Source organism: Muntiacus reevesi, chromosome 7 (genome assembly GCF_963930625.1).
Source record: "Muntiacus reevesi chromosome 7, mMunRee1.1, whole genome shotgun sequence".
NCBI classification, from domain to species: Eukaryota; Metazoa; Chordata; class Mammalia; order Artiodactyla; family Cervidae; genus Muntiacus; species Muntiacus reevesi.
The window spans coordinates 25,186,586-25,198,812 of record NC_089255.1 but is presented as its reverse complement, the minus strand read 5'-3'; the positions used below and the strand labels follow the sequence as shown (position 1 = coordinate 25,198,812).

Sequence of the window (12,227 nt, the reverse complement as noted above, 5' to 3'; positions counted from 1 at the left end):
AGACTCGGAATCCATTCACTAACTGGGGCTATAAACAGCAATTAAAAAACAAAATGGAAGAAAAGACAAGTTTTGTTCTCCAGCTGTTTCATTCTTGACATATTTGAACCTCTTCTACTTAAGGATGAAACAATTCAGCACACAACAAAAATCTCAAAAAAGGTGCCAAGTGGATCACAGAACACCGACGAAAAGGCTTAAGGAAGTTCCTAAACTTTTTCATTAGGCTTTAAAAACCATTTTTGCAAACAAATCTCCACTTCAATCCGAGTACTTGTCTCTGTGATTCAACACCCACCCCAATGAAACCTAAGCTGAAGTGTATGTTGGTATGCATAATAATTATGACTCAAAGATAAATATATCTAGTACATTCTAGGGGTTTTGTGAAGGCTGCTGTGAAATAAAGAATTTGAAGTAAACAATTATAAAATACAAAAATAAAAAAATCAGGGTATTTATTTTTTCTCCAAATTCCTGGTTTAATAAGGTCTTGTTTATTTTGAGAAAAAAAGGTCCCAAACATCAGGCTGTTCACAAAAATAACCCACAGTATCAACTTTAGAAAACAAATCTTAAGACTATTACACTAGTTATTTTTCTAGAGGATGCATTTAACATGCCAACTCTCATTCACAAAAATACATTGTTACATTTGTGTTGAACAGCCCCACATAGCACTCTTATGTGGGGTATAACACACATACCTCTAACTCAAAGCTGCTCTCAGGTTCTACTCAACTAATGAGACTGCCTTTGTAGTTAGGGAAGCAACTATTTTATGAATGGAAAGAACTGTACTCCCTGTATAACAAGAGATTATTTTGGAGACAGTTGATAAAAACCATACATCCTTTTTATTGTTAAGTCATAAAGAGGTATCAAAATTAAAAGCAAAAATTACAGGGTAAGACTTAACATAACTACTAGGAGGGTCAAAGGAAGTGAAAATGGGACTAGGCGCAGGGCAATATGAATTAATGAACATGGGAAGGACAAGGATGGGGAGAACAGTGAGCATGTGCTGAAGATACTAGGGGAGAGGATCTGGTGAAAATTTTGATCTTAGACAAGCGCCTAGGTAAAGAAATAATGGGACAAGATTTCTAAACCCCGCTATGTGCTTAAGAGTCATCCTCGCCATTGGCGCTGTCTCTGTCATCCTCTCCTTCCTCAGCCTCTTTTTCATCATCCTTGATCAACTCCAGCTGTGAGAAACAGACACAAACAGGATGGAGTTAGAGGCACTCCATGTGTCCCTGACCCCCCCTCCACCACCTCTTTCTTTCCTTTCCCGTGGTTTTCACCTGGTCATCCCCCCGATCTTCATTATCATCATCATCCAGTAGGTCCCCCTCCTCAGCAGAGTCATCTGCACCCCCCTCAGACTCCATCTTCACATTAGTCTCATCTTTCTTCAGGGAGCTGCTGCTCTGCTCCTCTTCTGACTTATCATTCTTCATCTCTACTGGGGATGAGAAGGACAAGTCTGTCTAGGGGCAAGTAATGTCCACAGGATGTAGACAATCCCCACTAACAGATCATAGAACTGCAGCACAAATCTAAATCCTCCCACAAAATGCCCTTCCCAATTCAAATGCCACAAGTTACATATTCAGTTGCTTTATACCCCACTATTTCAACATATACTTTCAACTAGCTTAGGTAACTAGCTCTACTTCACACCCAGCAAGTGACAGGACCGCTTACCTCCTTGTTTGCTCTGTTCCTTTTCAATTTTTTCCAGGCTTTCCAGTAAAGAATCCACTTTTTGTTTTATCTGGGTTAACTCCTTCTTAATGGTCTGAAGGTCATCTCCTTTCACTTTTAATAAAAACAAAAACCTAGATTAAAATCAAATGTACCAGAAGCTACCAGATAACCAAACACACTCCCCTTCTAGACTATATAACAGTAGTCAACATGAGATCCTTGGAGAGAAAATGGAGCCTATCTATATCAGACTGTCCTAGTAATGGGGTGGAGTGGGCGGGGTGTCACTGATCTTTTGATTATTAGCTGAAAACTGAATCTAATGAATCTATTCCCTTAGCAGCAGCATTATTACTTTTGTAAGCCTGCTTAAAAAAAACCCTCAATTCTATTTTAAAGCATTTTCTAGTTTTAGCAACATTATTTTTATACACTGAATGGGTGTTACAACTCCTTAAAATCTAATGAGTTTTATGTTTTTCAAATTACCAAGGCCTTAAGGACAGAAGGCTGCCTAGAGCTGGCCCCTTAATCATTATTTTCTCATCTTCCATTATTTGATTACACAAAGTTATTTGTACAAACATTATAAAAGTTTTTAATATTATTAACTGAGCTGATCTCTGAATTTCAATATATAAGAAATATCAGAACCAGAAAGCTGCAGTAATAATACTTACACTTTCCAGACTTAGAAGAAGATCCCCGCTGTCCACTTTTAGAATTGAAGCCACTTTTGCCCCTTCGTGAGGTGTTTCCTGATACACGCTGGCGTTTTGAGGGCACTACAGCCCGAGCAATAGGAGGAGGAGGAGGAACACGTGCTGGGTAACTGTACATCCTATTGGATAAAAGGAAAACAGAATTTCTTTACAACTAAGTCAGGAAGATTCCAACAACTGTATCCTTATAAAATATTATTGTCAATCATCTAGCAATCACTTCTTTTTGCTAGGTTAATTTCATTCAAAAGGCCAGTTTATTCTTTTTAATACTGCAACTGCACACATACACATCCAATGGTTGCCTTAAGTTCTGGACATAAAGGTTCCTGGTGTACAATGGCGTTACTGATAGAACCTTACTTTTTACAATGAATAGCCTTTGCCTTTGATCTTATTCCTTTCATATATGTACTACAATATTATAAGCAAATAAAGTACTCACAAATGACTGCAATGAACCAACTTTGCAAACAGAGCTATTATTAGCTAAATCCCTGGCATTTTCACCCACAGAAGCATACAAATAATTATCACTTGTTTGTAGTATTAGGTTGAACCACATAAAACTTCCATGATTAACTGCTTTGGCACTTCATATGTGTTAGCTGGGTGTACATACCACTATCAATTCTAACAACATTTAGCATAAGCTCCACTCAAAGCTCCAGAGGATACTGTCTATCTTGTTCACTATTCACTAGTGCCTAAATTCAATGCCCAGCACACACTTAGCTCTCAAATATTACAGTTTTGCAACTGCTGCTTCCACTGAGTAAGTAAGTATTCCCGTGACTGCTAAAGATATACCAAAGTGATGGCATGGTACAGGTGCTTACATTTGTAAAGAGAAAATAATACAACAAAAACCTTCCCACAAGGACAGTAGTTTCAGAAAGTTTTTATTTCATGTTGTTCTTTTTACAAAAGCCTGTAGGGCATTAAGTTAAGACACACCAGTAGGAAAAAAACTAGTAATTCTAGCTCTGAACCTTTTTAGCTATTGACTCCAAGGCCAAGAACAATCCACCAACTGTTCCCCTGCCTAACTTCAAAGCATTGAAATTTTAAAACCCATATGTGATGCATCTCCCTCTTATACACCTCATCAGTGGCTAATTTTCTCTGAATTTGTAACAGTCTCCAATCCTGGCAGTGAGAACATTGATTCTGCAGTCTCACAAACAATTCTTTCTTCTGCTCAACCTTAACAATATAAAAATGTTTCTATTCTGTTTTAACAAGGCAAGTAGGTATGACAGGAACATTTTCCTAATTTAAGAGTATGTGTGTACTGCCAAGTAAGTGAGGGAATAACTTACTATTAATCCTAAAGATTTTAGTACTGTAACCACCCTATACCCTTCCTCTTGAAACACAGTAGTTATTCATTTCCCATGTGCCAAAGAAGCAACCTTGGTAAGTTTTTAAAACAGTCATGCCTTGTTTTAAGTCCAATAAGGAAGTCTGAATCCTAAGAAATAGGAAAGTTGAAGATTTTGATTCAGAAATAGGCTCATGCTTCTGCAGAGGTTTCTTCTCAGTAGAAGAGTACTAACTGAGCTGTGTGTCAGTTTTAATCCATTTATGGAAATTACCAAAAGAGCTACTTAGTAACTTTTTATTGTAACGACTTTCTTCCTTTTTTACATAAAGCTGTTTGTCTTTTGGCCCCAAATTTTCCAAAGCATAATGATACAGAAACTATAACATACCAGTGTTTAGAAGCTACTTTATTTGTGATACTCTGTACAATTTCTGGGAGTAAAAAAGTGAGTTACCACACCTTTAGGCATGAAACTGCTCATGCCTGAGCCCTGTTAGATTTAGAGATCTAACCTACCTTCCAACCCATTCACTCACTGGCATCAGTCTCCAAACCAATGAACTAGCCATTCCAGATTCCCTACACTCTAAGGCACTTAATTTCTTTTTTGAACCATACTACTTCATCTTACCAGGGTATATATCGCTGTAACAAAAATGAAGAAACACAGTGTATATTTTTGATTTATGTAATAACATCATGAACACAAAGGAAGTCAAACGCTTTAGTTCTCTGAAGAAAAATGTACTTTAAAAGATCAACTGGTTATGCTGAAGGGCTTTTAGGGTCACAGAACTTAACTGCTGCTTAAGCAAAAATGGGCTCTCAAAAAACTCACAAAGATTCCTCCAAGGAAGTTTAAGCAGAACATGCCTTATAAGATGCCAAAGCTCATCAATGTGAAAACATGAGAAAGAGAAAAAAGAGAAAAACCACACCTACTGAGATAATCTTTATGGTTATAGACTAGATAATAGGAAACTTCCTGTAACAGCTTCAAGAACCAGGTACAAACAAAGTAACCACTTCCCCCACAAGAAAGTTATATAGTAAATCACAGGAGGTTAATGAAAGAGTGAATTCTCCAATTACAAAGCCCAAGCCATTAAAAAGTCTTCATGAAAGTTACATTGTTACTATAGAACAAGCACTGAACACTTAAGAGAATTGTGACTCCATTGGTTCAGAACCTGGACACTAAGTGTTGGTATAAAATCTAGTCAAAATAAAAAGACAACTAAAATATCATTTTAAATAAACCAAAACACTTCTGGACACACATTAGCTAATAATCTAACAGAGAAGACCAAAAAAAAAACCCCCCAAAAACAAACAAACAAACAAAAAAAACACCCTCCTAATCTCCAAGCTAAAACATGAGCATTACAAGGCCTTTATTAATGTACAGGCATTCAAAGGCAAGCTTCTTCAATGACCTCTGGCCTCAGAAAACCTGATTAGTAATACATCTTAACTACTATCAAAGTAGAAACAACTAGAATAAAGTATTGGCAAAAAACTATATTCTCCAGAATGTTTACTTAATGAACCATAACTGTTTCTGGTCCTAAAAATTGGACAGATTTAGGCAATCTATTAAGATTACCGCCCCCCTTACAATACTGATATCAAATTCAGTTTAAACACACAATCTCATTATAATTTCATTCAAGGGTTAGGAAATATTTTTCTCCCACTATATTATTTTTCATTTGCAACAGAAAAATCTCAAGATGAAGTTTCTTCCTGATTACCTTTGATTTTCCTAGAGAAGGGTCAGATTTTATAGGCTACTATATTTGGGGGCTTTAGGATGTCAGATACTCCCTCAAACTGTCTGCTAAAATTCTGTGAATGCTTCAATTTACAACAATCTACAACTTATACAACTTCAATAAGTTTCCCAATATATCAACACAACCTTTACATAACATTATGCTGTATAGATCTTCTACAAAGAAAAGGAGTTTTACAACATTTATCTACCTGGCCTTGTGTGGATGAAGCAGTACACTGGATGAGCAGTTATCAACTACTGATAATCATGAATACCAGAATTAAACTGTTCAAGAATCAAAGTCTTCCAGACTTCCCTGGTGGTTAAGAATCTGCCTTCCAATGCAGCGCACGTGGGCTCAACCCCTGGTCAGGGAACTAGGAGCCCACATGCTGGAACTACAGAGCCCATGTGCCACAAAGAAAGAGTCCATGTGCTGCAACTAAGACCCAACAGTTAAAAATAAATAAATAAAAATTATTAAAAAATCAAGGCCTTCAGTAATTGGCATCTTTGAACATTATACTCTTTAGAAACTTATTACTGAAGACTATAGTATACAATTCTTTTAAATACATAATTTAAGAACCAAAAAATTCTAAAGTTTACCATAATAAAATTTTAATAGTACGTATTTTCTTAAAATCTTAAAAGTTTTATTTTATGAATGAGTAGACTGTTGCCTTTAATTACCTAAGAGAAAAGTGCTAAAAATGACTATGAAGCATTAGTCCCTCAGTCATGTCCGACTCTTTGCAACCTCATAGACTATATCGGAGAAGGCAATGGCACCCCACTCCAGTACTCTTGCCTGGAAAATCCCATGGACGGAGGAACCTGGTAGGCTGCAGTCCATGGGGTCGCTAAGAGTCAGACACGACTGAGCAACTTCACTTTCATTTTTCACTTGCATGCACTGGAGAAGGGAATGGCAACCCACTCCAGTATTCTTGCTTGGAGAATCCCAGGGACGGGGGAGACTGGTGGGCTGCCGTCTATGGGGTTGCACAGAGTCAGACACGACTGAAGTGACTTAGCAGTAGCAGTAGCAGACTATATGTAGTCTGCCAGGATTCTCTGTCCGTGGAATTCTCCAGGCAAGAATACTGGAGTAAGTTGCTATTTCCTACTCCAGGAATCAAACCAGGGGTCAAACCCAGGTCTCCCACATTCTTTACCATCTGAGTTACTGAGGAAGCCTTCCCCTCATGACTATGTAACATGTTTAATTCAGGTTTACATTAAAATAAAGCTATGATGTATCAATATTCACCTTCATGATGTGAAACTTACTCTGTTGACCTTTAAAATAAATCCACTAGTGAAATTCTTGTAATTTGTGTTTTATTTCTAAATTAAGAAACAATTTCTAATTGTTATTTGTAGGCACCCCTCCACAAATGTTCCCTTGACTAGTCTGGGAGAAACCAAACTGGATATGACTATAAACACTTGTTCTGAAAACATAATTTACAGGAAGAGTGCCAATTACTAATGTAAATTTACACAGTTGCACTTTATAGTCCTTAACTTTCTTTAAACTGCTCTTTTGGTCCATTAAGGATACAGATTGTCTGTATGACAGTTAAAATTAAAAACAGCAAGTACTGCTCAACTAAAATGATTAAGAGACTTAATGATAAACAGGTCTGCTGTGCAGGATTCATTCAATATATAAGGGCACCCAAAACATCAAATTTTAACTGAGTTTTTTTCAGCTAAAGGAAACCAAAATGAACAGGAAAAAAAACACACAGAAAAACAAAGGTTTATCATTACCACTGTAAGGTTTAAGAACCTTGCGCAAAGAACAGTGATCAAAGTTGGGGAACACCACACGCACTGATACTTACAAAGAAAAGGAATCAATAACCTCTATATTTGTAGAATCAATGAAAGCAATCAATAATTGGCTCTGTAATCTTCATTTGAAAAGTACTGGTGATATTAGTATTTAGAGGTACTCTTGCTAAGTCAATGATACATTTGATTAAAATATGAAAAGTCGCTTAAGTTAAGCAACTATACTGAATTTTCTTCATGGATTCACTGGTAATCTACGTTAATCTAAAACTATGTTTCATGGGAGGACAATTTGAAAATTCACCTAAAATAAAATTATCTGGGTGATAGAATGCAGATTGCTTTGAGTCCTTTGAAACAGGACTAGACCCAAAACAGTATTAGGAAAAATAGTAACTGTTTTTAAAACTTTCCATCCATGTGATGGATGGAAATCTTTTCAAGTCTGCTCAACTTTCAAAGAATTACACTATTACTCAATTGTCATGAGGTACTCAATAGGGCTTCCCTTGTGGCTCAGACAGTAAAGCGTCTGCCTACAATGCCGGAGACCAGGGTTCGATCCCTGGGTTGGGAAGATCCTCCGGAGAAGGAAATGGCAACCCACTCCAGTATTCTTGCCTGGAAAATCCCATGGACGTGGAGCCTCGTAGGCTACAGTCCATGGGGTCGCAAAGAGTTGGATACGACTGAGCGACTTTATAAACACTCCCAAATATTACACTGGATCTTTCCAAAAGATAATGTCTTAAACTGTCAATGTGGTTCAATTTTTTTTTTAAAGGGTAAAACTACAAAAGGAGATCAAACCAGTCAATCCTAAAGGAAACCAATCATGAACATACAAAGGACTGATGCTGAAGTTCCAATACTTGGGCCAGCTGATGTGAAGAGCCAACTTATTGGAAAAGACCCTGATGCTGGAAAAGACTGAGAGCAGAAGAGGGTGAGAGGACATGAGATGGTTGGATGGCATCATCGACTCAATACACCAGAGTATGAGCAAATTCTGGGCGATAGTGAAGAACAGGGAAGCCTAGCTTCAGTCCATGTGGTCATAGCAACTGAGAGAATGAACAACATTTATGATAAATACTGTTTATAAACAGTAAGTTAGAAGTAAGTAAGTAACTTACAAACACATAAGATCATTCATTATTAAATTCTCATGTTGTCAAGCCAGGTCAGACTATACCTCTTCTCACTTACAATAAAATTTCTTTAAAGGAGTTGTCTGTGAAAACAGATTTGTGATCGTCAGGGGACATGGTGGAGGAAGGAGTCGACTACAAGAAGCTTCACAGCAAATTTCTGGGAGGTGTGGAACTACATCTCGATTGCACTGGTAAATACATGGCTATGCAGGTAAAAATTGTACATCCAAAGAGTAAAATTTAAGTTTTGTATGACGTGTCTGCTTCCCTGGTGGCGCAGTGGTAAAGAATAAATATGCCTGCTAATACAGAGGACAATCCCTGGGTCAGGAAGATCCCCTAGAGAAAGAAATAGCAATCCATTTGAGTATTCAGAGGAAATCCCATGGACAGAGGAGCCTGGCAGACTACATGGAGTCGCAAGAGTTGGACACAACTTAACGACTCAACAACATGATGTCTCCACAATTTGTCTTTCCATTCTCTCTTCAATCGCCTTATAAAGTCTTGTGCCCCCTCCATTATGAAAATCTACCCTTGACCCCAATGAACTCCACACCTGCTACTGCTTAATAAACATCTCTCAAAGTGGATGTCTTAAGGAGCTTATATTAACATATCCACAACTCAGCTGTGATATTCACCCCAAATCTTTGTTCCTTCTATTTTCTTTCCCCATCACTGTTCCTATAAATTCCTAGCCAAAACTTTGGTGACATCAGTGATTTCTCTCTCAGCCCTCACAAAGATCTGGAAGAAAACATGTCTGCATTAACTTCAAAATACAACTACTATTCACCACTCCCACTGTCACCTCCCTGGTCCTTCCCTAAATGACTATTTGTCTGCATTAATTCCATCAGCCACTTTCAGAATAATCTAGTTAAAAAAAAAAAAATAATAATAAGATCCTTTCTGTTCAACTATCTCCAATGGCCATCCCCCAATTCAGAGTAAAAACTAAAGATACATAGTATCTTAACATGCTCTGTATGTGTTCAACCTGTTCATCTTCTCTGAGGCCATCTATTTTCCACTAGTACCCATGATACTCACAATATTTCATAGTAAGATCTTAACAAATATACATTGAGAAAATAGATTTTCCTAAACTGGACTCTAGGAAAGAATTTATCACAAGTCACATTATCAACAACAAATAACAAACCAATTCATCATTTAACTGGAAAGCCAGGATTCAGCTCCCCTTTTTCTAGTTTTATAAAAACTACTGCGAGTTTTTCCCTAAGAAAATTAGTTTATTATTGAAAAAAGTTCAATAATAATTTAACCACAAAACTGAATCCTTTTTCAAGCTACTGATTACAATATAAAAATAAGATCTTGTGCCTATAATGTATACAACTTAAGACTATTATGCCATGCTTCCTGTAAGGACATCACAATTTTCCATTGATGAGCTCGTGCTATTATACATTTTGTACTCTATCAATCTGTTGCTCCTCTTGCTGAACTATTCTATCTCATAGTAATAAGATACTTATCCCTGTAAAATATAAGTCCTGAAAAAGAAGTTTATCCACCTAAATAAGTCAAATTCTATTTGGTGGACTTCATTTCTTGTTCCTCTGATTATAGTTTAAGAGGGTATCAAAGTATGCGTTAGTTGCTCAGTCCTGTCCAATTCTTTGTGACCCCATGGACTGCAGCCTGCCAGGCTTCTACATCCATGGGATTTTACAGGCAATAATACTGGAGTGGGTTGCCATTTCCTTCTCCAGGGATCTTTCTGACCCAGGGATTGAACCCAGATGTCCTGCACTGCAGGCAGACTTTCTACATCTGAGCCACCAGGGAAGTCCTTGCATAAGTATAATCTTATCCTATTTATCAAAAGGATATCTCCTCTTTTTTTCCTTGAAAAATAACATTAGTTTCCTGGATATTCTTTCAACATTGTCAGCTTGTCCTAAAACTAGTCTGGGTTCCCCAACTTCTGAAGAGCAGTCCTTGGTCCTTTTATTTGTTATACTTAGGACTAACTTTGTAGCACTCTAAGATCTGCAATATCAAATCAAGTAGTAACTAGCCACATGTGGCTATTTAAAACAAATTTAAAATTCAGTTCGGCAGTTACATTAGCCACATTTTCCATATGTGGCTGTCTATGACACCAATAGTGCAGATACAGAATACTGACCTCATCACACAGTTCTACTGGACAGCACTGCTCTAGTTTGTTCCTTCCAGACGTCTACTTACTTCCTATATATAATTTCCAAAGAGTCTAGAATTCTATGATATTTAAAAGAAAAAAAACTAAGAGTAATAAACTTCAAGGATAGTATCAGTTACTGTATCCAGAGTCTTATACCCAAATTATATGAAAAAGCTTTTCCCAATATAAAACTGGCCACAGAATCTATCTGAATACATTTCTCCAAAGAGAAACAACCAATTAAGCACATAAAAACTAAACATCAGCTTTTAAGAAAACGCAAATAAGAACCACAAAAAGATAATCCTCACAACAGAATAGCTTAAATAACAAAGACACAACAAAAACAGATGTTGGCAAGGACGTGGAGAAATTAAAAACCTCATACATTGTTCAGTTCAGTTCAGTCGCTCTTTGCAACCCCATGGACTGCAGCACGCCAGGCCTCCCTGTCCATCACCAACTCCCAGAGTTTACTCAAACTTATGTCCATTGAGTCAGTGATGCCATCCAACCATCTCATCCTCTGTAGTCCCGTTCTCCTCCTGCCTTCATTCTTTCCCAGCATCAGGGTCTTTTCAAATGAGTCGGCTCTTCATTTCAGGTGGCCAAAATGCTGGAGTTCCAGCTTTAACATCAGTCCTTCCAATGAATATTCAGGACTGATTTCCTTTAAGATGGACTGGTTGGATCTCCTTGCAGTCCAAGGGGCTCTCAAGAGTCTGCTCCAACACCATAGTTCAAAAGCATCAATTCTTCAGCGCTCAGCTTGCTTTATAGTCCAACTCTCACATCTATACATGACCACTGGAAAAACCACAGCCTTGACTAAATGCACCTTTGCTGGCAAAGAAATACATGCCATACATGGCTAATGGGAAAATAAAATGGTACAGCTGCTTTTGGAAGACAGTATGGCAGTTCCCCCCAAAATTAAAGAATTATCCTAAGACTCAGCAATTCTACTCCTAAGTACATACCCAAGAGAAATGAAAACATATGCCCAGGCAAAGATGTGTATACCAGTGCTCAGAGCAGCATTATTCAAAATATGAAAAACATTTCAAAAATCTACCAACTGATGAACGGATAAACAGACTGCAGTAGTAATAAAAGGAATGAAGTACTAATACAGAGTGTAACATAGGTTAACAGTTGGGAAAAAACATGGAAGAAACTGGTCACAAAAAACATACCTCACATGATTCCACTGACATGTAATGTCCAAAATAAGCAAAGCTTATAGATAGAAAGGCAGCCTCCCTAGTGGCTCAGTGGTAAAGAATCCACCTGCCAACGCAGGAGACGAGAATCCCTCGGTCAGGAAGATCCCCTGGAGAAGGAAATTGCAACCCACACCAGTGTTCTTGCCTGGGAAATCCCATGGACAGAGGAGCCTGGTGGGTACAGTCCACCAGCTTGTAAAAGAATCATTAATTTAATAACTAAAAGAACAATATAGAAAGTGGTTGCTAGGCCTGGGGATAGAACAGAGAATGACTGCTAGTAAGTTGTTTATTTTTAGGGTGATAAAATGTTCTAAAATTATATC

At 37.5% G+C, this 12,227-nt stretch overlaps 1 protein-coding gene across 9 annotated transcripts in view; it reads right to left on the bottom strand.

The window, feature by feature from the left end:
* Positions 1–441: 441 nt before the first annotated feature.
* Positions 442–12,227, bottom strand: part of HNRNPC (heterogeneous nuclear ribonucleoprotein C) — a 45,437-nt gene continuing 33,651 nt past the window's right edge. For 7 of the 9 annotated variants that reach the window (XM_065941773.1, XM_065941772.1, XM_065941774.1 and 4 more), the window contains 4 exons: positions 2,394–2,554; positions 1,711–1,824; positions 1,308–1,468; positions 442–1,208 (listed from right to left, as the gene is read on the bottom strand). In XM_065941773.1, the coding sequence (XP_065797845.1) occupies positions 1,125–1,208; positions 1,308–1,468; positions 1,711–1,824; positions 2,394–2,554 (520 nt within the window). In that variant the 3' untranslated portion in view covers positions 442–1,124. The remainder of the gene's footprint in view (positions 1,209–1,307; positions 1,469–1,710; positions 1,825–2,393; positions 2,555–12,227) is intronic. The other 2 variants (XM_065941777.1, XM_065941780.1) reach the window with 1 other exon arrangement.